Source organism: Harpia harpyja, chromosome 19 (genome assembly GCF_026419915.1).
Source record: "Harpia harpyja isolate bHarHar1 chromosome 19, bHarHar1 primary haplotype, whole genome shotgun sequence".
NCBI classification, from domain to species: Eukaryota; Metazoa; Chordata; class Aves; order Accipitriformes; family Accipitridae; genus Harpia; species Harpia harpyja.
Genome location: NC_068958.1, coordinates 7,509,200 through 7,537,097, shown reverse-complemented (window position 1 = coordinate 7,537,097; position 27,898 = coordinate 7,509,200). Strand labels below are relative to the sequence as shown.

At 46.1% G+C, this 27,898-nt stretch overlaps 1 protein-coding gene across 7 annotated transcripts; it reads right to left on the bottom strand.

Moving 5' to 3' along the window:
* Positions 1-357: 357 nt before the first annotated feature.
* SLC25A25 (solute carrier family 25 member 25) lies at positions 358-27,898 on the bottom strand. Of its 7 annotated transcripts, XM_052814472.1 has the most exons (12): positions 27,787-27,837; positions 27,535-27,630; positions 7,495-7,621; positions 7,319-7,406; positions 6,837-6,872; positions 6,424-6,535; positions 5,525-5,683; positions 4,601-4,753; positions 4,366-4,473; positions 3,956-4,123; positions 3,354-3,504; positions 358-2,920 (listed from the first exon to the last, which is right to left on the bottom strand). In XM_052814472.1, the coding sequence occupies exons 1-12, from the start codon at positions 27,820-27,822 to the stop codon at positions 2,736-2,738; spliced, it is 1,419 nt and encodes a 472-aa protein (XP_052670432.1). In that variant the 5' UTR covers positions 27,823-27,837; the 3' UTR covers positions 358-2,735. The 7 variants fall into 7 exon arrangements, with proteins under 7 accessions (XP_052670432.1, XP_052670427.1, XP_052670429.1 ...); XM_052814467.1 differs by having other exon boundaries at positions 27,535-27,898; XM_052814469.1 differs by lacking the exons at positions 27,535-27,630; positions 27,787-27,837 and adding an exon at positions 16,148-16,964.

Sequence of the window (27,898 nt, the reverse complement as noted above, 5' to 3'; positions counted from 1 at the left end):
TTTTGAAAACCCTGTAAGCCAGGTTCCTTTGACGGCATAATTGGACTGCAGAGTTTCCAGCTTCTCTGGGAAACTCACTTCTCTGAACAGAAAGGTTTAGATACTGCACAGATGAGCAAAGTCCAGCAACACTTAAGAGGCAGGTTAACAGCATCCGAACATCCCTGACTCATCACCACCATCATTAGCCTTGATCTCAGGTTTGCTGGTTTTGCCTTTAAGAATTCTGTTCTCCCAGGTCCTCATAGGGAGGATCCTTCCCGGTGTCAGCATCCTTGGTGAGAATCATCTCAGGAAGAGTCTGGCCATGAACAGCACCAATAAACCATATCGAGAAAGAGATGCAGACACGTGGTATCTCTTTGACAGACCTTTATTAGCAGACTGTTCCCTACATGAAGAATCCAAGTTAGATTTGCATTATAACAATTTGTGGTTACAGCTACAAAGATGGTTGTCATTTTGCATTGATTTTTGCATTCTGATATTCATATTCCCATTAGGCCACACTGGTAGGAAGGAGCCACTACAGAATTTATGACAGGTCTCATGAAGGGGGGGTGGAAAAAAATCATACCGCTAATCCAGATTGGTTAAATTTCCACGTGGCTAACTACTGACAGCACTGGATAGTCAAGGCAGAGCCTCACCTGGAAGACTCTCCATGAACCACCAAAATCTGTCAACAAAACAGCAGCTGCTGAGTGCTAGCAAATCCTTTTCTGATTTCTCACACACTTCTCCACAGTGCCCGCTTGCATGGGAGGAGCACTGGCTCAGCAGCAGGGTCTGCTGATTCAGCCTCAAAGCACAACTGCAGCAGCTTGTGTCCAAGTGCAAGTTTCCTTCCATCTCTCTGGAAACTTGTATTTCCTTTAGTCCCTGAGATTTCTCCCCTCCCCCCTTACCTAATAATTCCCCAAGATCGCTCTCAATTAGCCGTTGTGACATCCAACATGCACAGACCTTCAACTTCCCAACTTCAGCCATCCACCACCTGAAACCCTTTCAACCACGCACAGAGGCAATTCCAAAATAAGGCGAGCCTCACAGTGCACCCTCTCCCCTCCTCCCAAGGTACTGCTTCCTCTCCAGCTCCCTTCTCTCCTATGGCTTCTTGCTACAGAATTTCTCTGGGCTGAGGTCCTCCAGCAACAACCCCAGATATGGGAAAGGCAGCTCAAGCCCCAAAGGGAAGGTACACAAGTGACTTTCACATCCCTCCCCACGACTTAGGTGTGTGATGTAAGAGAACAAATAGAGAACTTTTTAAAACAGGAGAAATATAAGCACAGTAACAATATTTAAACAAGTCTATAAAAATAGTCCGACATAACTCTGTTCAAATAAATACAAAATAAATATGCTTTAAGCAGTAAAACAGTGGAATGCAAACGCTGGTCCATTTTGCCCAAAATGAAAAGTTGGATGAGGATCTCCCAGGCCTCAGAAGCCAGATCCTATCAACTAAAGCAGCCCATAATGCAGTCAGAGAAATTTTAAAGCCATCTCTTTCCCTTAGCCTTATGAAAAGCACCCTTTGAAAGAAAAGCAAGCATGTCTTCAGGACTAAAAGCTCACCTCTCCCAGTGGCAACCAGCCCCTCTCCCTAACACCCCTTCCCACAGCAGACATACTCCTGGCTTGGGGACTCCATCCCGCTAATGCAAACCTGAACATCAATCTACAAAGAGGTCTAAAGAGATAGACAGCAGCGTAGGCACGGGGTTTGGAAAAGGTCCACCAGCTATCCTCGGCACCAGGCAGAATGGAATTCAGAGGTCCATGCAACACTGCACAGGGGCTCTCGTGTCGTGCTGGGAGCACAACTGCACAGGAGCTGTGAAATATTGTCTTTTGTTCACTAAAGCCATGCATCAAGGTGCCAGTCCATCCAGGGCTCTCCTGCCTTCCCCTTTCCAAGCCCCTGCTGATTATAAGACAAGCCAATCCCGGCATGCAAAGGATACAGGCATGCAGGCTCTAGTCTGCTGCTTCTGTTAGTAAGTGCATCTTGTTAGTGGATTTATGAGACACACTTAAACCTATAAAAAATAAATAATCCTAATTCTTCATCAGGCTGGCCTAAGTAACCTTCAGCCTGACTGGATAAACCACTGCCCACCAGCCCTCAAAACCAGTAGAGTTCAAAGTTACATTTCATGTCAAGTCTTGGAAGCAGAACATGAACGTCTCCTACCCAAAGGAATATATGTAAACATAATAACAAGCCTGGTGTGGCAGCAGCTCCTACACAAGGTTTGTACAAATTTAAACAATGGGTAGGAAGTTAAACAACTGAATGGAAAAAGAAGCTCTCTGAATGGAAAAAGAAGCTCTTTCAGCAAGTCAGAAGGTGCTCATCTGCAGGCAAACAGCTCTGTACACACAATACGCTGAAAGCAGACCTGTTACCCAAATCTTTGCTACTCTGCCATACTGCTGGGAACTGACCTCAGCAACTCATGCCTTAAGATTCTCCCAGGAGTTCACCTCCTGGTCTCCCAAAAGGCCCAACAAAAAGGACCACATGATGGTTTATGTGGAGCTCTGAGTAGCAAGATGGCAAAGGACACCAGATCCTCCCCTCCCCCTTACTGACTCACAAACGATCTGAGATTTCACAGCTTTGCTTAGTCAGCTTAGTGTCAACACATTCACAGAATGAGAGATGGCTATACGTCTTGGGATTGCACCCCAAGATTTCAGAGTTCAAAGTCCTTGGCATCTCCTGGTCACCGTGACTGCACGCCCAGAGTCATCTTCAAGTTTTCATAAACCACGTAGCTGATGCTGACAGCTGGGATCACCTTCATAAAATTCGGCGCCAGACCCCGGTAAAGACCAAATGCTCCCTCTGTCTTCAGAATGTGTTTAAACAGTCCCCTCATGGTCACTTCGGGAGCACCCTCCACTGAAGCTGCAATAGGAAAAGCCACAATAAATAACGCAGCCTACGTGGTAAAAACACTTCAGGTTAAAACCTGTCTCGCAGAGCAGTTCTGATTCACATGCTTCCTGTGGATGTTCACAGGCCAAAAGGTGCTTCATGGGGGACAGCATTTAACTTCTCAGCAAGCCATGGCTGTGCTGCACATCGCAGCCATTTTCTCAAAACTGCTCTGCAGACTCCCTTAGCCCAAAACTCCTGATATGAGCAAAACAGAACCTCTGTCCTGGAGGTGCTTAGCCCCAGATGCTAAGGGCAGCATAAAGTCCACTGTCCTCTTGCAGCATGGCAAATAGCCTACTGCTCATCTGCACTGGCCAGTTAAGGCTGTTGTTGCAATGTTTACACTAGAGGACCTTTACCCTGTTCAGAGACCATGACAGGAGTTCCCAGAAGTTCTCACCTTGGGCCTGCATGCGTGTCCTCACAAGAGCCAGTGGGTAACTGGCAAGCTGTCCACAGGTACTGGAGATGGTGCCACAAGCCAGCAGAACAAAGACTCCAGGGTCAGCACTGTTGACAGCATAGCGTTGCAACCAGGCGTTTTTTAGTGTCTGGAAGGAACAAGCCAGATGTTAGCAGCGAAGAGGCAATCAAAAGAACATCACATTACATACAAGATCTAGCATAAAGGCCCAGAAAGCTGTATGCAAATTCAGCCAGAAGCACCAGGGTTCTCAAATCTTTTTGAGCTACTGCTACTGTAGTGCTTGGGGAAAAACCCTTCTTTAACTTTCTGCTGCAATTTTTTCATTAAAAAAAAAATAAAAAAATAAAAAAGAGAGAGAGAGAAGCAAGGGACCATGCATGATGTTGACTAGGAAAGGAGAATCATTGTATTGGATTATGTTTTAGGCCATTTTGGCTAAAAATCCACCTGTGCCCCTTAAGGCTGATCAAGAAAGCTTTGAAAAAATTACTTAAACTCCTGTAGTAACTGACAGGTCCGACAGTGATAAAGCTACACAAGCAGCACAGCCCTACAAAAGGTTAAAGGCTTCATACCTCATAGACTGCCAGGTCAATACCAGCATATGGAATGATTCCTAGCATGTTGGGGATGTAGCCTTTGTAGAAGGCAGCCATTCCTTCCTTCGAAAGGATGTTTTTGGCACAATCCAACATGCCTGAATATTGTCCTGTCTTCCTTAGAGCCATTCGTGTTTTCAGAACCTGGGGACAAGAAGAAATGCCTTGAAGGTCTACAGGAGAATCAACAGGAGAAAAACATATAGACAATGACATTCTTAAGAGCATGATGGTCAGGACTAAGCAAGTGTCATGAGAGCAATAGTACTTGGTATCATTTCCAAGAACTCATTAAGCTATAATAGTACTGGTGTTCTACCTACATTTCCCATCACAGCACCTTACCATGACCCCTCATGGGCTGGACTATCAACCACCTTCCTCACCTCCATTGGGTAGATGCTGCTCTGTGCAATGGCCCCAGCCAGAGAACCAGCTAACAGTCGCTCATGAATCCTCAGCATTTCTTGGTCAGTACCAATGAACCGCTTGATCTGTAGAAGCCAAGACAGACAGACACTGAGGCTCACTGACTTATCTCAGCCATCTTTTTTTTTTTTTTTCAGCTTGTCCTTCTGCAAACCCTTCTGCAGCCAGACTTCTCTGTGCCCTTTTACTCACCTGCTCATAGGCCATGAACTTAATGGCAGATTCCGGTGCAATCTTCAACACATTGATGCCATTCCCTCGCCACAGTGACCTTGGTCCACCCTCTCGGATCATTTGAGTAAAACCGCCAACGATGCACATATTGTTACTGCGGGAGGCATGAACCTGGGAGAGAGCGAACGAGCTTGGATTAGTTCCAGTCCTGATTACGACAGTGCTACGTTTTTCTGTAATCCAGGGACAAAAGGGCGCTTTTCTATTTACCCAGAGATTTGCCAAGGCTTTAATCCCTTCCAGATAACTTCTACAATAGGAAAGCAAGCTTCTTTTCTTTTTTGCAAAGTCTAGTGTTAACTAATGAATCTAATCAGTATCTCCCTCTGGAATGGGAGGAAAGGTTAAATAGGCAACTTCCATACCTAGCATAGGATCAGCTACCCAGGGTAAACTTCTCTGCTGGCTCAAAAGCAGGTACAGTGACACAGCAGGCTAAAATCAAGTTTTGTAACTCCTTTCTAATGCTGATAATACTGATACTGAGTACCAGCTCTGCCAGCTGACCACCACAACCACGTCAACTCTCATGGCCTCAGGGTGTCTCTCACGGGAACACAAGACTTGAACCTGTTTCACCAAAACCCAAGTTTCCCAGCTTTCTAAACCACAAAGCTCTCTAACTATTGACAGTTTTCACATGTCTACCTCCCAAAAGCTTCTGTTTTTTCTAGTCAACGAAGAATAACTTTTTAGCATGACTGTGATCATTCAAATAATCCAAAAAGTTTTCAAAAATACCAATATAAAAGCAATGAGATTGAGCCTGGCCAGAGTGCTGTACTGTGTTGATGAACATTATCATCTCCAAGGCATCACTTCGCAAGAATATTAAAGGAATCTGCCTCGGTATTCAAACAAACTGGAACTGCTCCATCATACCTGCATGAGCACTTTCAAGCGGTCCAAGGGAGCTGTACAGGTTCTGGACACGGCACCTGCACCTCCACCTGCAACCAGATGTCTCCACCACATCCCTGTCTGCCTCTCTTCCACTGTGAACTCATCAGGGACAGTCAAATTCTCTCCTACATCAAAGATCTGCAAAAGTATAAGGTGTCAAGAAATGTTTCATCAGCTAACGATCTTGCCAAAGTTTTATTGCTCTTTATCAGTGCTAAGTGTTGAAGTACTGGATATACTTATTCCAAGTCAGCAGCTTATCTATAGCCATTAACTGCTGCGTCTGGCCACAGGAACTGCCACTGCTATAGCACGTCACAAGGGTAACCTTCACATTTAGAGACTTCTGTCCAAGGACCTAGCAACTGCTGAATATTTGTCTGCATTAAAATACTGTGGATCGTAGTAAGGAACAAAAAGATCAACTGGGGGCAGCTGCGTGGCAAAAAAGCTGGAGCCCTCTGGAACCTTCCAAGCTCATAGCCAGTTTAATCTCGTTACATGCTATTTACACACACTGAAATATCTCCAGGAAGGACGGCTGCCTGTCAAATCAGTTTCTAGTCTTAACAGGTCCTGAACCAGCAGGGGCTGGCCACTGGTATGACCTCTCAGAGGTGCAAGCCAAGTGAACACCCTCATCTTCTTGCAGAATGTGCAGTTTATATCACCTGTGCCAGAGGCTTCAAGCCGTGCCAGTGATAAGTGGCAAGATAACAGGACAGGACAGGAAGCAATTGGGCTTCTAGGGCTACAAGGCAGCTATTGAACCATGAAGATAAAAGATAGGGACTGCCGATAGCAGCTCCTGGGGGTCAGGACTCTGACTGAGAAGCTGGGGAAAGACCAAGACCTGTTGCAGAGGAACTGTTTCTTACCGTGGAGTGCTTCCAGTACAGGATGATTTCAGGAATGTTCTCCACTGGGTGCAGCAGGTGATAGTCTCGCCACTCATTCCAATCAATTGTCATTGTCCCATTTTTATCCATGCTAAAAAGATTTATCATTAGATGAGTACAGATTCCCACTGGGTGACAAATTCCTCCTCCCTTCCCTTTGGTTATTCAGGCCTACATCAAAAAAAGCTTTGCAAAGCAACTATTAAAAGACTTCTAAAGAGACACAAGACAAAGCTAGGAAATCTTCTATTCACCAAACACTGCAGAGAGGTAGAAGTGGGCTCCCTTTTTCCTCCCCTTTCTCTCCCCTTTAACTGACCCACAACAGTAGTTGCACCCCCTCCTACCAAAATTAGGGACGTAACTGACACTGAAGGGAAAATAATACTTACTAGGTGACAGGACCCCAGAAGTGTCCCGTCCTTATTCTGACACACAGGCAAACAGACAGAGGGAAGGTAGCAGAGGAAAGAAAGAGGAAAAAACAGCACAAATAAGTGGTTGTTAACATGTTAGTGCCACATGCATAAAGCACTCAGCATTTCCAAAGAGCAACTGCACAGGCCCTCTCCAAAGCAGCAAGCTCAGGGCAGCAGGACAATCAGACAGGGGTGCAAAACAGCTCAGGTGCAAGCACTTCCCCACAACAGGTCAGGAAGGTAAGAGATTCTGACAGTAATTCTCCATAATGCATTACGACCTTTTAAGTGTCAATTAATGGAAAAAAATCAAAACGAAGAGTAATAGGCAAAAAGGGAGGAGCTGAAGTCTCTGGGAAGTGTGTAAAGGGTAGAAAGAGGAGATGGGTTCCGTGTCCCTACATTTCCTTCTAACCCCTTCAACAGTAAAACAGAAGAACCAGCTGAATCCTCACCTCTTCAGTATTTTCTCAGCCTGCTGTTCAGAGATCTTGACTCCCAGGTCCCGAAGAGACTGTACAATCTCCTGGGCATCAATACGGCCTGCAAAGATAAGCCAGTGAGCTCAAGCATACATATTACAAGCTAATACACACAGTAGTCTATTCATGAGCATAAGAAAGGTGTTTACCATCATTCTTCTTATCCAAACTCTTGAAGACCAGTCTCAGCTTCTTTTCATGATCTTGGAGATAGTGAACAAATTCCTCAAAATCCAGCTGTCCATCCAGGTCCTTGTCTCCAGCCTTCACAATTTTCTGTTCAGAAAACAATCAAAAACTGTCACCTCCTTTGTTCATTCAGACAGATCTGCCCCTTCTTCTACCATATTTAAAGATCATTCCCTACACGACTTTGACTTTTCCTCCAGAAAGTAGCCAACAGAATTATGATAATTCCTCAAAGAAATTTGAGCAAAGCAGTAGTGTAGAAAAGTCACCTGATTCCAAGCAACTGTCTCCCAAAGTTAGTTACGCAGATGAAATGCCCCGTGCTTTTATCAGGGTTATTCTGCTACTATCATGTGTCTAATCTCAGTCCTGTATCTTGATTAACACCTTACAAAGCCCTTGTGGAGGTTCTTGAACTAAGTATGAGGCAACAGATTTGCATAAAAAGTGAATCACAAAATGTCAGGTAATAAAAAAAAACCTGAACAGAGGAAAGAATTTCATGCCTACTGTGATCCTTGGAGAAGTAAGCTCCCTCTGGCAATAACTAACTCCAACCAGAAAAAGCCTGTCCAGCTCTAGTGGACACAGCCAAAGATAAAAACCCCTATGAACTGGTTTAGGCACCCTGAAGCTATGTGCTTTAATTATACAAGTTTCCATGAGATGCATATAGAACAAGAAAAGGTTCTTAGTAGGACAAAGCTAAAATCAAGATCAGACTCTGTGCCAGACATCTAGGACAAGGTAAACAACTAATTAATTCACTCCAGCATGGGGCAATAGCAGATGGACTGTCCTATCTAAGGGCACATGGCTACTTGTTGACAAGACAGGTGATCTCCTGACTGTAAGAATGTGGCTCATGGAGTTCCTACTCCCCTTCTTGTTCAGTCACTTGCCTTTGACAGCCTGTAAGTCTTTTTCAACATGCATCAGTGAGCAACACTAAATAAGGTGTGAGTCAGTCTCCTGCATCACCTGAATTTTTGTTTTAATTCTTGTAACTTTTATGTGAACAGCAGGTGGGTTGTTAAGGAAGCTCTGAGCTGAGATCAAACACTAGGCTAACCCTCTGTTTACCAATATTTTGTTCAATATTTAGGCTTCAAAGGTAATAGGCAAACCTAAGCTTATCAAGATATTTCCTCAGCCTATGAGCACCAGTCCCCTTCATAAGCCTTAAGTCTTTGTTTCAATGCCATTTTAAACTACTTCAATACTAAATACTTAACTATTAAAAATCTCTCTTGCCCCACCAAGTCCTGCCACTTCAGCCCTAATGCTACGAAGATTATTCCTAATTGGTTTATGAACCTTAAATAAGAAAGTGCTGTCCCAGCTGCCCTGACCTGTGAGGTATGCCTAGTATTCTTAACCTGCAATTTATCATATGACTGTTGTAAAGTTCAGATATGACCCCACATTCAACTTGTAGGCTAAAGATAGACCAACACCCCTCGCATGTCAGCAGACTGGCCTTGGAACAGCTGAATCAGGGCTTCCCTCTGAGTGGCAACCCCCAACCAGTTGACAGGCACTAATAATTCGGAGGCACTGTAAGAGAGATGCGGCTGTGCAACTGCTCCTGTTCTCTCAGCATGCCCCTAACAACTGCAGAGATGTGCAATGAGCAACCAGAGACCGCAGGTAATAAAAGCTGCCTTGCTCTGCTAGCCTTCTTCCTCCATGATCACAAAGCAAAAACGCTGCAAGCCTGTCAAACAGTAACCTGCAACACATGTGAAGCGTGAGAAAGCCAAGCTCCCAGCATCTTCTCCAGAGATAATGAACAAATATCTGCCTGCAGCTCTTCACCTTTAACAGTAAATATGTAGTAATCTCCATAGACAGAACCAGTCATTAACAGCTATGCTGGCTGAAGACGTTTCTATGGTCACCTGCATAACAGGCAGCCCCTGCAGCACGCTTTGGGACTCCACACATCTTACAGCCTGCTACATCCCCCATTTGTGTGTCTGCACAAAGGTATAAAAAGTCTACCCAGCTTTGCTGTTCAATAATCAGCTGTCTGGGCTCCTGACAGCCTGGTCATGAAAATCACACCAGTAGCAGCAAGCTGAAAGCAAGGGCTGTGATACAGAGTCAGATGGAACACTCTGTCGATTTAGTGCATCTCCCTTCTCCAGTCAAGGAAAATGCTCTTGCACAACCTCCCCCAGCTCAGCCCACCCATTGCTGCTAAGCCGGTCTCCGGCTCATAGCACAAACCTGCTCACCTTCACCAGGGTGAGACCTGCATCAGCTTGAGCTGACATTAGATTACACACCTCCTGACAGAAGGGGAGCAGGCGGAAGGGTGTAAGAAGGAAAAGGAAGAGGATGTGAAACGCTGTATTTGAGCAGACCAGTTAAAACAGAAGAATCAGTAGTTTGGAAAACCCCTTTTTCTACTTAACTTACATCAAATTGACTGGTTTAAACAGTCTTGGAGGCACTGAGATGTCATTAGATTCAAGCCAAAAGAATCAAAAAGAAAAAAGTCCACTCCATGCTGTTTCGGCAATCCCTGCCAAGGCACAAGAGAAATGTGTCCATGCTGTGCCCAGCTATTACAACAGAGCCATCATGAACTTCTCCCCATCCAACCAGCCACTCGGGGTGTTGGAGACCACCCCTCCGCAGCTCACTCCCTCCCATTCCTCCCTCGGGGCCATACCTGCTTCCACTGGCGGTAGGTGGAGAACTCCTGGGAAGGAATGAAGAGGCTGAGTCGGAAGATCGATTTGAGTTCAGCCGGCAGCCCTTTCGACTCAAAGTATTCAAACTCCGTCTGCGACTCCCCGAACACTGGCACATACAGACAGAGGCAGAGCATCTTTCTGAGCCAGAGACTCAGCTGCCCTTCTCAGACCGACCGGGAAGGGAAGTAAAACTGAATGATTCCCCTGAGCTAATTTCAGTGCGTAGTGGAAAGGAAATGCCAGCAAGTCTCATGACACATGGTTATGAGCACACCGGGCTCCGGTGGGATTGGCTGTAAAAGCCCTGCCCTTCTACTTAAAAGGGAGGCTGTGGCTGTACAGTCCCACCCAGCTGCCAGCCAGACACTGGATCTGGAGGAGGCATGTGAGCTGCCTCACATTGCTCAACAGCCAGGCTCCCATTAAGCCCAGAGACCTTTCATCACGCTCACCGCAACTTAACTCTCACTGGGCATGTCTTTTAACCCAACAGGCTTTGGCCAACATCCGAGACGCTCACTTGCTGTTCCTTATGTCCGATGGGTCCTTTCTGATCCTGTTCTCACCCCTCCCGGGATTTACATGTGCAGCACAGTAGGGACCAGTCTTGATCATAACCTCTCCCACCATACAACACAGGAGGACTCTCACTGTCTTCCTCTTCCCAAAAATTCTTCCTCTAAAACACAGTAACAGCAGGATGCCAACCTCTTACTGCTTTCATACATGTTGGGGAAATCCAGCTTAAGCAAAAGCCTTGAAATTCCACTTCTATACGGTTACTGTGCTATGCCAGAGTTGATTGGCTTTGGTTGCAAGTTCCCCCAAAAACACTTGCGCCAGCTAGGAGCAGGCAACCCCTACATACCAAGACCTCTCTCCTCTGCAGCACTCCGGTTACTAATACAGGCAGCAGTAAAGCCTATGGCGAAGGTTTGCCATTGTGCCAAATACCCAGAAAACCACCAAAATCAAGAGCAGGCTTCCAAACAGACCCAGCTGCTTCAAAGCCTCCTAGTTAAGCATCCACACAGCAGTTACGCCAGCTTAATAGTTTTTCCTCCTCTTCCAACTACAATTAAACGTTGCAGTCGGATATGCCCTATAATGAGAAGTGGCCCGGGCAGAACAACATTTTCCAGTTTCTACCATTTACAATTTAACCACTTTGTAAGCGAGTTCTTGAGCTTTCATCAGGAGCAAGCCAGGCTGAAGAGGGAGTGTGGCACACACATCATTTAATGCACATATAATTACAGGCTTCTGAGCATTTAGTGAAGTCTGATGTATGGGATAGCACCTAGCACTACAGTGAGAGCACCAAACAAGAGCAGCAGGTTGCTGCTCAGTACAGAATTACTAATTGCTAACATGAATCTTAAAATAAAGTTATAGTCTTGATATTTGTCAAAGAGAAGCTATCATACAAGATGCAAAAAGCCGTAGCCAATAACCAAAACACTACAAACCTGCCTGCACTTGAAGCAACACAGCACATTAGCTAAACTGGTTTAAGCCAGTCCAGCTAACAGCTTTCCCCACCACTGCGGACACAGCAACATTTTCTTGTGTTTGCTCTGTTTAAACAGACTGCCTGGCCAGTGCAAAGTCCAAAAAGCACTCCCCTCCTCAGATCCTAATGCACAAGGGGCCTTTACATCTTTACTGTGGTATTTTGTTCTTTAAAGAAAAGCCAAGGTCTCTAATAAGCTGTTTGTGGAGTTGCATGTCAATCACACGAATTGGGAATATTTAATCTGGCGCTTTATTTCAAGGATTTTTTTTTTTTTAAAAAGCTTAATACATTACAACTTGCAGCAATTCAGCACCCTTGAGAATCGTGACCTACAACGGTTTCCTGCGCCCTCCCCCAGGCACCTCACCTACCATGGCACTACTGCCTCGTTACCTAACCAGGCTTAGCCTACTCCCTGCTGACGTCTCTCTGCACGAAAACAGGATCTTCTCAGGGACTCCAGATCCTCTTAAAGATCAGCTGCAGCAGCTCGCTACATGCATGCCAACAGTACACCCCAGCCTTCCTACCAAGTGGAATCTCACTGCAAGCAGCACCCTAATGCCACACACCACTAGCCAAAAGCAAATGCCTTCAGTGGCCTGACCAAGGTGAGCAGCTCCCCCCCAGCTCCAGGTACTAAGTGAACAAATGTAACTCAGATTTGCCCCACCAAGCCCTAAGATCCTCCATAGTCCTTCCCACGAGCTGCCAAGCATCACTATTATAGCTGCTTGGCAGCTCAGTTGCTATGCCAACATGATGCAGATTTTCCTAATAAACTCTGTCTAGAGTTGGCAGCTAAAGACAAAAGGCAAAATTTGCACATTTTAGGAAAAAAAGCCCTACTACCTACGTCAGAGGAAAGGAGAAAGGTAATGAGGTTCAGAAAGCTGATTTTAAGCAGGGTATTAATTACAGGACAGCAACCTAAGGAGAGACATATTATGAATGAAGTTTATACCAGCTGTTCTGGTTATAATGACAAAGGGAACTTAAACAAGCATTAACAATTTTTTAGATTTCCCCTAAAAAAAATCCTGGTAAACTTGGAAGTACTCAAAAGCAAAATAGCTCACCAAAGCTGCAGGGATCAGGGCTGCTGGAACACAACTAGTTATGTGGTCACCACCCAAGTCTCAGCACACACAGCCGGTCCCGCTCCCCCAGCCCCTGCCACTGCAGACAGCAGCACACCCACCCCAGGGCTTCAGACGCAAGCTACGGACACTACATCCCTCATTAGCACTATCTATTCCTGATCAAACCAAGGACAGGGCACAGAGCTCCAAATAAAGTCAGTCCTTTCAAGTCAGTCCTCCCTGATACTTGTTCCATCCACCAATTTTGCCAATGAAGGCAGAGCAGGACCTACACATTTTTGGTCAATATGAAGCCAGCCTAGCTAATACCCTCCTCTGCTAAAGGGAGCACTAGATGGGTCAGTCTTCCCTCTACAGAAGGCTCACTTTTCTTGCCATCAAGGAAACTGCAAACTCATTTTCACTTTATTTATAGGATTTGGCGTTTATTTAAATGCTGCATGAGTTACCTGCCATTCCGGCACTCATCTTTCCAAGTCATTTGTACTCTTCTAGGCACCTGCTTCATCACCAGTTTACTACATCAGCTCCAGAAGGTACCTCCCAAAGGATGGGAGGATGCAGCCATACAAGGAGCAGGAAAGTATGTTGTTTAATTTTTAATTTACTTTGCTAAAAAAAAAAAGTCTCTAAAAATATCAAGTGCCAGTGAGCGTCACAGCCACGTAACTAACATCCTCTTTCACAGGCAAAACAGCTTTCTGGGTGAGTACACCATGGGCAGAGAGAGAACCGCTATTGCTCTAAGTTTTCACTAGGTTCTGCTGACTTGGTATTTTTTAATTTCTGGAAACTAGCTTATAATTAATTGTACTGTACAGAAAGTCCTCACAAAGCACAAACAAAGAATATAAAGTGTATGAAGGAGGGGAGTTAATCATTTAAGAGACCCCAGCAGAGTAAAGAGCTGCAGCCAGCCAAGACTGTGCAAGGGGAAGGATAGAGACCAGGGAAGGCAGACAGCACTACATGGTATTTGACATAAAGGTAACCAGGAAAGGTGACCTGTTCCACTGACAACACACAGATCCAAAGTTACAAGTCCAGATGGTGACATCAGGGGCAGATCATACCTCTCTCCTGTGTACACACAAACCCAGGGGCCAACGCATCACATTTGCAATCAGTATTTTCTCCCACATTTGCAGAAACAGCCTTATGTTGAAATCTTTACCTTCAAGCAAGGATCTGAGCAGAAACATGCCAATGACAACGTGAAGATTGAAGAGCCAGGGCTAGGAAGCACCTCCACTCAAGTTTATCGATACATGTCAATTCCTTACAGTAACCCCAGTATCAGGCATGATATTTTGTGGCGGTTTTTTAGCAGATAGGTAGTTACAGGTGTTTTTACAAAATAAAGTGGCATACCAGTCAAGAAACTTCTCCCAAGGTCACAGACAATCAGTGGCAGAGAACAAAAGCCATGTGTCCCCCACATTTTCTTTAAACACCAAATAATACTGTTTGCTCACAGTGGTTTATAATCTATCCCTAAGGCTGCATGAGACTTTTTGCAACACTTCTCCTTCAGACAGGTAATTAGAACACAGATATCTGATCAAGCACAAACAAGTCATTGCAGCTTAACAAGTTACTGTCTATCAACTGAGCCACGATGGCTGGATGCAGTATTAGCTGGCCTGAATTGCAAGGTAAAACATATCTGCATAATCCTCAACAGAAGAGCTTTACACTGTGTTATACTTTACAATCAGGGCAGGCTAAAATTACACAGTCACAACCTCCTAGCAGATGGGCAGTTACTTCCTAGGCTGCAATAACTCCATTTTACCACATCCTTATCATCTACGTATTTCTCCACTAGCCAATTTTAGGGTTCCTATGCAGCAAAACTTCCCAGGGTCACACAGGAAAGAGGAGATTGGTATTAACTTTCAGAAAGCTTCATTTGCAGGTGTGAACAGATGGACTCCCCCTGACTGAGGGACCATTGTTCCCTGGAAGACACCAGAGATTTTCAGCCCTACACTTTCAAGGTTTTCATCACAACCTCCTTCAGTTCTGAGCCTCTGTCCTTCTTCAACCTCTGCACAAAAGTCCTCCTCTTCTCAAAATGCGCACACTCCTCTTTTTGAAGAGGATGTACAGTGCTAACTGCTAACGATAGGAATGGAGGCAAAAGTCCCTGCAGATCTTTCAGTCTGATTCAAGCAGGGAGTGGCTTCTGCTCCCCAGAATGCAAAATGCCACGCTGCCTGTTTCCATTCAAAACAGCAACAAAACAGATATTAATCCCCTCCACGACTTAAACCTGTTCGTCCCCCATTTTAGAGAGAAAGCTTACAGCAACAACCATGCCCGATTCCATGTCAAATAAGCTGGATCCTGCAAGTCACGCACCCCTACCCCTGCTGCAGACCTTTAGTATCATCCCAAGCTCCCACCACTCGCAGGGGTTATGCCCGACTCCTTCTCCCCTAATCCCAGGTCATACCCTTGGTTTTAAACCACAGGTAGTCAGAGCTGACTGCACCATCCTCAGGAGAGATGGACAGCATTCCCTCCCCATCAAAAATAAACCAGAATTGCAGTCAGCCAGCACTGTGCTAGAAGCCCAGGCACTAAACTAAGCAGCTTTTGTTCACCACCCCCCCAGACAAAGCTTCACCATTTATTCTCCACCAATTGTGCGCACCCACCACTCCCCACTCTCCCATCCCCGGGAAGTTCCCATCCCCACGCAGATTTTAGTCTCTCCCTTATGCCACCCGCTCCCCAGGGACAGGCTTTACTCTCTTCCGGTCTGTGCCATTCAGATAATACAGCCAGTTACTCATTTGCTCAAAACATGCTAGTTTTTCCAGAGGCTTGCCAAATTACCCAAGGCTGACTTCAGAACATTTTAGGATCTATTTGATCCTTTGCTGGTCTCCAGTGCAGGGGTGGGACTCACCGCTAACCTGCACTATCATTCCCTGCCCTCTCAGTCATGCTTCTTACAAGTTGCCCAGGAACCTTCGAGACCCCTGTACTCCCCCTTGCCCCCCAGAAGCATTTTTTTTCCCCCCTTTGAACATCATGTCTGAAAGGTTAGATCACCTCCCCTCTTCACAGTCATTCCCCTGGTCCCCCACATTTCCCTTCTAGCAAGCACACATGTTGGACCCTGCTTCCTTTTCCTGTTCCTCTCCCCCCTCCCCAAATACACATACACACACCCCCAGCTACTCACACGCTCCACCGGCAACACCCCTACTCCCGGCAGACCACACACTCTGCTGTCATGTGCGCCAACCCCTCCTCAGGCCCCTGGATATCCCATTACCTTTGGAAAATGCTCTGCGGGTCCAACCACCAGTAGGATAGTTGGTCTCCTTTCAGTGGGATCAGTCCCTCTGTCCTGTGGCTTCCCCAACATCTTTGGCCCTTTCTCCCCAGGGCCTGGAAGTGGGGTGGTGTTTCTGGCCTCATCCTCTTTTCCATCTGCAGGACCTTGGCATATGGCCCTGGGAAGGAAGCTAGACAGAAAATGCCAAAGGGTCTGCAGCATTGCTGCTCCAGCGAGCATCACAGGCAGGGAAACCCTGCGCGCTCAGGAGCTGCCCGCTGCCAAGGATGATGTGACTGCACTACCAAGCACCCCCAAGATGGGAATCGGCACGGCAGCCAGCGGGAGGTTCAACCCAGCGACTCCACGGGCTCAGATTCTTTACAGACCGCTCCTGCGGACGCTTCCTGCCTTTTGAAATTGCTGCTACTGCAGTCGTGCCTGGCCTGACAAGCAGCTCATTGTACCAGAGCCTCAGAAATCTGATGGCAACAGACAAAGCACAAGACCCCTGGCATGGAGAAGCAGAGACGCTTGGAGACTGCTTGGACAGAGAAGCCAAGACACTGCGCTTAAGAGGAAAGCTAAAGATGAACCTCTCCGAGAGAAGCTTCTCAGAGCTGCCAATTAACCCGCGCGTCCCGGCTCATCCCAACGGTACATCAGACGAGCAGCAAGGCTGAACACCCAGGCTGCGTCCCCACTGCAGCAGTGCCCAGCCAATCCTCGCTCCCAACACTGCGGTGGCTCCGGAGCAAGGCAGCGCGCGCAGCCGGCCGGGAACGCGCCCTCCACGCAGGAGACACCCCGCAGAGGAGCGCGCCTGCCAGCTCCATCGGGCAGGTACAGGCAGGGAGGGCAGCAGGGCGGCCAAAGCCACAGCCCCGAGGCAACTGGGCAGCACAGGATCGTCCAAGGCGTGTATGTGCCCGCTTCTGGGGCTCCGCAGCTTCGGCTGCAGCTCTTTGTTAGTGCAGCAGATGGTTCTCCGGAGAGAGGCCGGCTTTTCCCGGCCATGGCTGAATTAACCTCTAACTGCACCCTCTCTCCCTGGTCTATTATAGTCTCATCCGTCATTACAATAGCTCTTTGGTGCTGCATTGTGCTTCTGCCATTTGGCTTTCAGCACAACCCAGCGACATACTTGCGCAGCGTTTATGGCTATTCATCTATGCAACATCTAATGCACGGTGGCTAAACTATCGCCGATTAGTCAAACAGGCTGAGTTCTGCTGAAGGAGCCTTTAACCATACAGTCAAGGGTAGGATTAGCCAGAGCAGGACTACAGTAACATATCAATATGTAAGAACAGAACACATGACGTTCCCCAACTTTCTACAAGAGATGCCATGTTTCCCTCTGCTGCCACAGCAACAATGGCTCATAGCCTCCCCGGCTGTAAGGCTGGGGCTATCGGCCTCCCAACCGGGGACCGGGGCACCACCAGAAAAGTCAACCCACTTTGGTGGAACGGAGCAGCCCACATCTGGCAGGCACAACAGCACACTGGAGACCATAAGGGCTCATTTTCCATTTTCAAGTACCAACAACTTACTTTGTAGCCCTAGATTCTTTCCTGCCTTTTGCATCTACAGACAGAGGGTACTGCGTGCCTCGCTTTCCAAAGTAGCATGACTTTTCCATAAGAAAACAGTTTGGGGTTTTTAACATGCAGGATAAATAAGTACAGACTACAGCTTCCATCACCCAAGGCTCCCTACCCACAGTAGCACAGCAAGATCCACGGTGAGCAGAGGACCTCCGTTTTCAGCTTTTAACTTTTGAAAGTGACAGACTGAAGGAAACTTTTGTTTTACAGATGTTAGATATGAAAATACAATCAAAAACCTAGAAGGACGGCAAGCTTTAAGTAGCCGACTGGCAAATAAATTTGAGGAAGAACACTAAACATCACACTTGGGAACTTGCTAATGTTGAATTCCTTTAACCAACGTAAGTAATGGAAAAAGTGAGACAAGTACATAGAAGACATCACATTAAAAAAAGAATTCTTCTGCAAATACACCTCAGAATTACATAATAAAAAACAAATGCTGTTTAATCACAAGGTCTACATACAGTTTGCAACAGTTTTTTACCTTAAAACTTGACATATACAAAAAAATAACAAAACAGAAAAAATTTAAAAAATTCAGAGGTGGTAACACTGAGGTGACGGTGCAGGGAAAGCCCTGTCCCTCTCTGAGGAATGGCACAGTCCAGTTCTAGTTGGGATGTCAGTCAGAAGCCCAGGCTCAGGCACAGGCAGAAAAGAGTGAGGAATTTTTGTCATGCCTCCATTACCTTGAGCTGCTGCCAGTCATCACAACTACAAGCACAGAAGTTAAACTACTTTCTAAAATGCAGTGAATCAGATCCTTTAAGATGACATTTGAAAGTTTCTAATGCTCTCAAGCCAGCGGAAGAACAAAGCAGATTTTCTGAACTGGGCATGGTTCTTCAAAATCAGCTTCTACTAGCCTAAGGCTGTCATTTCACAAGAAGCAGTGAACTGATCTGAAGCTTACTGCCACTAAAATAGGTCATCTCACACATCCACATCAGCTCTGCACTTACCTTGCTCTTGTGCTCCTCCGACAACCTCATTAACCCAGCCAAAAATTACAGAGCTTTCTGCTGGGGTAACCCGTTGAGGCTACTCATGGATGGGGTCCAAAAAAGCGTGACTGCCTGTGGAAAGGGCATTAGAGCTGCCTGCTACAGCAGCAAGCAGGCTGGCCCCACCACTCACAGAGCTACAAGCCACAATACAGAAGGCAAAGCACCCGAGTGCGACTTTAGATTTGTCCTCAGTGGTCACTTCATGCTGGGCTGCTGCTCACAAGGATCATTAAACCAGCTGATGTTACCTGACACTGTTGCTTACAGTTTCTCTGCATAGTATTAGCTTTAGTGGTGTGTGCATGGCAGGGACCCCATCTTCCTTTGTTCATGCAGAGATTCCATAGTAAAATAATAATTTGTGTAAGAACTTACAAGCCTGGGGTGCAGTTAAAGCAGAAACTCAGCAATACTGCCTTGGCCTTTGTCCTCACTGAAGGAAACCTCAGAGGAATTCTGCGACCGCACTAATCCACACAGCTCCTTGAGAACAGACAGACTTTTCTAATCATATTTAGAAAAAAAAAAGCATTTCTTTTACCAAGTGGGGAATTCTATTAGGTCAGAATAATAAACCTAGTAACGGCAAGATGATTATAGCTAGAGGCAAGACAACTGCTCTCCTACAGGGAATTTGTAGGGAAGTATTACCCTAACACCACCACCACAAAACCAATCATTCACACATAAGAAAAGATGCAATAAATACTGTGAGTCCAGCCTGAATGGTGGCACAAGGAATAGATGAGGAACAAAAATTCACTTTTTCTAGAAATCATGAACAAACACCTAGGCCATACCAAAACAGCTTTCCCAACCTAGGCTTCATTAGGAGACAGTCAACCCTCCAATTCTAGCTGTTTCCATGATCCAAGCCCAGGATTTTGAAGGCAGAAAAGCACCAGGACTGATCTGAAAGCTGGCTCTCGGCCAGCACACCAGTCACTGGGGACAGAAGATGCCTGTGGCAGCTGGCCTCAGAGTCCTACACCACCAAAATGTCATTAGATAGCCAGAGGAGAAGTTGACAATAAAGTCATGTAATCTATCCAAACAGAGACAAAGGAGAAAGGAAAGAGCAAGAGTGTGGCATGTTTTGCTTAATTAAAACAGTATTTTCCTCAGCACTGCAAGCTGTCAGAGGGACGTTCTCTTTTAAGCCAGAAACCCGAGGTATCTTCTGTCCTCTTCAGCTACATTGTGCAGGCCACATCTTAGTACCTGCTAAGTCTGAAACTCCAGTTTTCAAACAAGCACTTGCTCTTTCCAGCCTGGTAGGTAGTACCAGGCAGAAATTCAGACTCAGACCATCTGCTTTAAGACGGCTTCTAGAAGACTTCTGAGTAAATGTGCAGCATTTTCCAGCAAGAATCTGAGCCTCATCACCAGACAACTAGCTAACACGTGAAAAATGTGGGAGGGAGGGTGAAAAGAAAGGGGGGCAGAGGGAACGGAGCTCCGCTCAGAGCAATGACCCTTCTCCTCCTCCGGCACAGGAAGAGCTGCCACTGCGGTCAGTCATCATCTCCAGTTCCTTAGGTGACCCCGCAGGAATCAGCAGTGACTCATCTCCTTTGGGACCTCTCCTGGAAGCACCCCAGCCTACATGTGTGCCACCCAGAGATAGCATCCAGCCCAAAGGAGCTGGGATGGGCCACCATGACTCTTTCAATTACCTCTTATCTTTTCAAACGTAATTTCTGGAAGAAAAAATGTAAGTACTTCCCGATTTTTAGAAAGCCAAAGTTAACCCTGCACGGTGTTTCTTGCACCACGCCATAAAATCTAAACATCTTGGCCACTGCTGCTTAAATAATTAAACTGTCTAGTGACATTCAATTACGTTAATATATTAAGGTGACACAGCATAGTTCAGTGAACACTACAAAGAAACCCCGGTCACCTCGTTATAGGAACCCTGGCACAAGTGATTAGCTATTCTAGTTGATACATTAAGGCAACCAGGGGCCAGTGCCAAATAGAGAGATACAGAGAGAGCTGGCCAGGGAGGGGGAAATACGTAGTCACTGCCCAGGAACAGCGAGTTCCACTGAGGTCATATAGTATCACATGAAGAACCACCGATTGACCAAGAGAAAGGGCATCCTTAGTACTCAGAAATTAGAAAGTCAACTGCTTGCTGCACCAGAAAGTTAACCAGGCACATGCCACGTACCCTAAACACTGGGAAAATTGCTAGTGAGAAACAATGGCCCTCTGGCAGCCCAGGCCCAGGCTTCCTCTCACACAGCCCCTGTTCTTAGGCTAAACGATGTAGGCTCACATACCGAACAGCTTTGCCTTTCCAAGCAACTCATGATCTAAAAATTTCAACAATTTCTCTTACAGCAGAATTTTCCACTGTAAGCCACTTTAACTGCCAGAAACTCCCCTGCAGCTTGCTGCACGTAACTTAGAAAAACTAAGACGTCTCTGTTGCCTTTCCACATTGACGCTAGTTATCACAGCTACACTTCTCCACTTGAGACAAAGTCTGGGGCATCATTAAAGTGTGCTCATGTCCCACATTCAGGGGGACAAATATAGCGATAGGACATGAGCAAGAACAAAGACTCATTTACCATTTGCTACAAGTAGGTCTGAAAGAAAAAAAAAAATCCCTCTGCCTTCTCCTCCCAGCATCATATCATATAATATATGCAGCAGAGAGCACAGAACTGCAGCATCACCATTCTGTAGGGCTCTTAAACAGGAGACCAAGTCATTATTATGGTTTTGATGTCCTTTTATTAACACTTGTCAACTATCTAAGGGTTCTGCTCAATATTCAGCCAGATTCATCACTGGTTTTTTTCTTTTTAAAAAAAATTTAAAGAAACAATAAGTATACTGAAGTCCTGGGGTTTTTTTACCTTCCCATATCTCAGTAATCTGACTAATAATCCAGTGCAGATGAGGATAAGGAGACATTTTCTGACATTTTCCACTACTTACCAAGGCATCTAGCCCTGGTCACTAAATAATGCCCCACAGAACATGTACTGAAAGACCAAAACCCTGCTGCATATTCTACACAGGCACAATCAGTTGCTTTGGATCAGTTTCGTTGTTTCAGTTCACTCAGGCTCTGGGGATCCTACAACCATTCACTTCACTGCAGACTTCAGAATATGTCCCATCCCGCCAAAAACATAACACTGCGAGGCAATGTCAGTGATGTGCAGGATGCCCTTCTGCAAGAGAGGCTCTCACAGAACATTGACATTTAAAATTGATAGGCTCAAGTCAAAGTTACATCTACATCTCACAAAGGTCAGCCAGTATCCTTCGTTCACTATCACTCTGCAAACAGGACCAAGGTCTCTGCTAAATAAACCCGAGAACCACCAGGCTTCTCCAATTTGCTGCAAGGTAGGACAAAAAACTATCCTGGAAGAACATCCCAAGATTGCATCTCTCAGGAGTTATATACCTGGTCCTGTACATACACAAACATAAAGCAACACTTGCCTAATCCACAATTGTTTGTTTATATGCAAGGTAAACTTACGCAAGAGCAAGTTTCTCTTGTATGTATTTGCATCTAAAAACTCGCTTCCAGTCTACCCCTTTTAACACTGAGTGGACATGCACCGCCAGTTTAATACATTAATCACACTAAGGCAGGTCTGATGACCAGAGGCCAAGTTTGAGTAAAGACTTTCCCCATTATGGTGCGAGATTCCCTGGTCTCCAGCATCCTTCTCCTCCTACCCTCCTCGTAAGACCGCTGGGTTCAGGCAGAGTGACAAACAGGCAGCCAGCATGCCAGCCTCCCCTGACCTTCATTGTCACAGCGCACCCTCCAGTCCAGCAAAGCTCTGGCTTTAGGAGGCTGCTGGCCAAGTCTATTAATAACCGACACTGCGCTGCGAAGTTGCCTTGTGCCAAAGCCAGTCCCCGTATTTATTCTCAAAGTCTTTGCAGCAGCTGTCAAGAACTCATCTGATTGATTACAAAGAGTTCATTTGCGTCTTTGGCATGCCTAAATTGGACAAGGTAACAGAACTCAGAATTCACACCAACTCATCCACTTACCACAGATATAAAGGCTTTATCTACAACTAAATCATCGACCTACAGTTCTGCTCTTGCACCAGTTTTCCCAAGTGCATGAGAACAGGGCCTTCATCAAACCACACATTTCATAATTTACAAAGAGCAAGAACAGGCCTCCACTCCCTACAGACCCAGCAAATATGATCTTTTTTGCTTGCTATTTTAATGCACATTATACATAAATGCATGAAGTTATTTATTTAATATGTTATTGAAAGCAGTTTCACCTTGTGTTAAACTGGTTCAGGGTATCCACATTTGTCCTTTGGGATTCATCAGGAGATGGGTGGCTGAGAAGCTGTTGGCAAATACCTCTCAGCAGAAGGACGGTATCAACGGGAATTTCAAACTGTAACACTGCTTCATTTGTTTGATACAACCTTGTATTGCTCAACCCTTCATGATGAATTACGAAGGCCTGGCTGAGGGCTCCACAACTGCCCCAGCAGGATTCAAGACACACAAACCATGAAAATGTTGTATCTAAATGTATATAGGTTTGGAGAGATATTCCAGTCTACGTTACAGAACAGTATTAGAATTTTGTTCTTTTTATCATAAACAGACTTCTGTAACACAATAAAAACTCAGGTCCTCCTTTTCCAGATGACTGAATGGAAAACAGGTGAAAGCATCACACAGAAAGGATTCCCTGCTTCCTCTGCCCCTTAGAGTTGCTGAAAATTTTAGTACATTATGCAAGGTATAATACAGAGTATTCCAAAGTCTTGGAGAGTAAAACAGTTACAGAAATAAAGAGTCTGAAAGGGAGAATTAAAAGACATCACGACAGAAGATAAAGTATTGATCAGAAATAAGATTAAACTTTTTTATGATGATTGCAACTGCTACAATAGAAAGAGTTTCTCAATCCATCCATGGAGTCACTTGCGAAAGAGCTAACTGATCAACTATCCCAGAACATCACAGATACAGCATTCTCTGACAGCTGGAAGAGTCCAGAGACGTACTTAAAAAGCAAAGCTGTTCAGAGCAGAAGTCTGAAGCAAACAGAACACTGCAGAGTCCAGCTGCAGCACTGCAGTTATACTTCTTCAGTACATGAAAAGTGAACAACAGAACTTGTGTGGGAGTTTGGACAGCCACAACTTGGAGATCAAAGAGGAGATACTGGGCTAAGAAAGAAGTGATGAAAGCAGATGTTGAAGATTTCAGCAGAATGGGAGCTGATGTAGTTTCACATGGGGAAGCTGATACTGAGGGAGCAATAGGCAGCCACGTATATGAACTTGGGAGAAGAAAGTATCACAGGGCTAAGGAGGCCATCATCATTACAGCAGAGGCAATCGGACACTTGTAACTGAAAAGAGACAAGGGTTATGTTTGCTCTGTTTCTTAAAGCTGAGAGAATTAGTCCAGCAGAAGATGATCAGCACCACCAAGGAAGAGCAGTAGTTGCAGACAAAGTTCACCACTTCAGTCTGTCTCTAGGCAGCTGGGATTAATTCCACCAGTTCAAACTGTCTGGAACTTCAGCAGCAGAGATGAGGTTTTAGAAGAGCATTCCAGCCCTGCAGTTAATCGGGATCAGTAGGAAAACAGTTATATTAGCAAATACACAAATGGTACCGTTACACATCCTTTCAACAATACGACATCTCCAGAAACAAAGTAGAAAACATAGTTCCGGTCCAATTACCCATATATCCATTAAGTGCATATTTCCAGTTCCATTAAGTCTATACAAGTATTTTCATAAGGGAAATCAGAAAGTATTAGTAACAGGAGATTGACTATTCTAGAGGTAGTTGTAATTTAGCAGTAAAAGACTATCCCTTTACACAGTAGAACAAGAAAGCCTTTAAAAAAATCCTTCACGTGGTTATCACTTTACTGCTCAAGCAAAGTGAAGTATGTGAATTGCTTCATGCTAACCAGTGCAAACAAGCGTTTCTTTAGAAGGCTCACTGATCTGGCACGCTATTTGTCAAATGGTTTAAAGATAACAGCATGGGTTAAAAAAATGCATCGTTTACATAAGCAAATTCCACCTCAAAGGACATCTAAGTACAATCCCTTCTCTCCCCCACAGTAGAAGGCCACCTCTAAAACAGAAGGCAGCAATTTTCCAAGAATGCTACAAAGGATTTTATCTCAGTAAGAACTCTCAAGCATTGAAGGAGCCAAAATATTGCTCATTTTCTTTTCAAGTTGCAGCCCAAAACTATTACTGTTACCACAAGGACTTTTAGCCTACTGACGTAAAGAAATTAGCAACTCACAGCTAAGATTGGCAACAACCTCACATTACGAGTCTAATATTTTCTCCCTCTGTCCGCCAAACGTTAGAAGGTAACTCCCATATCAAACATACTGTTGAATGGAAGGAAAAATAAAACAAGCCAGAGCCACCAAGTAATTTACTAATCACAAGCAATCCATGTGATTTATGCCTAAATCGGTCTCCAAACACCATGTCCAATAGATCAAAAATGTTTTCATCTTGACGCTTAAGCACTTTTCTCAAGTGTAACTTCACACCAGTTACCCCGAGCGTCCAGGTGCCATTATTAGCTAAGGATGGGGCAGAAAAAAGAAGGACTTATTAATAGAACTGCCTGGGAAACAGGAAGTTTATGTGGTTTTCCTAAAAATTACACAATGCGGAAGTTTTCTAGCCAGCTCTCTGAGGACTGTTCCCACATGTTTAACTGGAACTTTAGAGTTTTGAACTCTGCATCCTCGTTCTTAATGGACACTTTTTACACTGCTGAAGGGGATGCTTTGCAATACTAACAATGCTTTGCAAGCTCTATTCATCTAACCAGCCGCTTCCTGTGCGGCGGAAGAGTAGGCAGAGGAAGTGAAGGGCTGAGGAACAATACTGACAGACAAGGACTTCAGCAGAAAGACAGGATTGTTAAGCAGCATCCAGACAGTGCTTCCCTCTGACAGAGCAGTTCCAGTCCCTGCAGAATGGTTCCTCTCTGCTGCTCCCGCAGCATGGCAAGCGAGTTCGCTATCTGCTGGGAAGTAAAAACGCATTTTGTTTCATGGTGCATCCTCCTAGCCTGGAGGATGTCAGGCTGGATTGAGTAGCATGCCCGGGAAGAAAAGCGAATGCAAATGGAGACAAGCATGCAGGCATAAGCACAGAACGTTCTGGTGGATAAGAGACTTTTGCCAGAGGTAAAAGCATTCGGCATCCACGGGTGGCAGCAGGTCAGCATTTCACAGGGCATGCACAGGTGATTTATATGGCATAATCAGATTTCATTACTGAAACGCACACAGCAGAAAATCACCATGGCACTAACATTATTTTTAGAAACAGCACAACTAAACCACTCACAAGATCCTCACACTGCCAAAGAATTCTCATACTTTACAGCAGCAAGGCAGATGCCAACCAAAAAGAAATGTTAGAAGTTAAGCTATTGGAAATTCAAAGTTAGAAAGGAACTAGAAACTCTGGAAAGGATGGATACTTGCAATTAAAGCACACAAATAAATTGGGGCACCACTCCCCAGAACGGGGAGAGACTAAAAACCGTCACTTGAATTGGATGTCTTTTCAGTGACTCAGAAGTTCTCCTTAAACTCTTCTTCCTTCCTGCAGGATTGAGGCACTCAGAGATGGCACATCCCTGACTGCACCCATGTGTCTATCTTCTGTCCGCCCAAGACAGTCAGCTTTTTTATGGTCCTACATATAAAATACAAGAGACTAGGCAGGGCCAAACTGTGCACTGAGAACCAGCCCCTTACTCTGATTCATACAGATGTAAATTATGCTAATTACAGTTAAACAGAGCAACATCACGTTGAACCTTGAAGCCTAGAATCATCAGTGTACAGCATCGCACAAAGAGCTGTGTGACCACAAAAGGGCACAGCTCCCAATACTGAAGTAGAAAGTCAGTGCGCTGTGCATTTTATATACTCCATGCACAAACCATACAGATAGAGCAGCCTTCCTACATTTTAAGGTATTTCGAACCCCTTAAGATAGACAGCGAGCTTGGCATGTATAAGCCATCTTGGGCAAGAAACTTGAGCAGCAACATGGTGCGAAACAGACTAATGTGAGGAAATGCAATGACGCAATGAAAACTGCACGACAACCTGACTGCGCCTATCTATTCCAAAACAATCTTTTACAAGTGTAAGTAAGCATGCAAGCTTCCTAGCCCTCGGACCTGGAGAAAAGAGATTTTCTTTATGGTTCTTCCTGTCCAAGCAGTAAGTTTTCAACCTTAAATTTCCACAGTTAATACCATACATGCCCACAGGCAGTAAGCAAGCTGATTCCTCCAGGTTTGACGTTCCAGTCAGCAGGGTTGCTTTTAGGCAAGTACCCAGAAATGCTTAAGCGCGCTCTCGAGTGCAGAGCAGGGCAGCAGTGCCTGCCATCACACAAACGCCTGTTCTCGCTCAGGCCCCTCCTGGCTACGCGTCAGGGAGGTAACTGGATGCAAGCGCCGGCATGCGACAAGCAGGTGCCTGCTGGCACCACTGACCTGGCTGGTCTCCTGCCCCGGCCGAGGCACAGTTAAAGGGTCTTCAGAGCCCACGTCCCGCTCCCGAGAACGGCGGAGCCCGGCGAGCTCCGCGGCACGGAGCCGGGCTCCGGCAGGGCGCGGGATGAGGGGGGCGGCCAGACGCTCCCTCGCCCCCCAGGAACGCACGCCCGGAGCCCAGCCCGGCTCTGCCCGCCCCACCGGCCCCCGCCGCCGCTCACCAGAAGGTCCAGCTCGGTGCGGTGCAGCCCGAGGCGGCCCAGGCCCACGGCCAGGTCGTGGATGCAGAGCGCGCCGTCGCGGTTCACGTCGAGCTTCTGGAAAAGGGCGCGGAGGCGCCGGTCCTGCTCGGAGGCCTCGCACAGAGACCGCCCGCAGGGGCCCGCGCTCCCGCCGCCGCCGCCCTCTGCCGCCGGGCCGGGGGCCGCGCCGGCGGCCCGCGGGGAGCCGCAGGGGCAGAGCACGCCGCTCACCACCGGGGAGGCCAAGGAGCGCCGCGCCCCCGGCATCGTCCCGCCGCCCGCTCCTCACGCGCGCCGACGCCGGCAAATGGCGGCGTTTCCGCCGCGAGGAACCGACACGGAG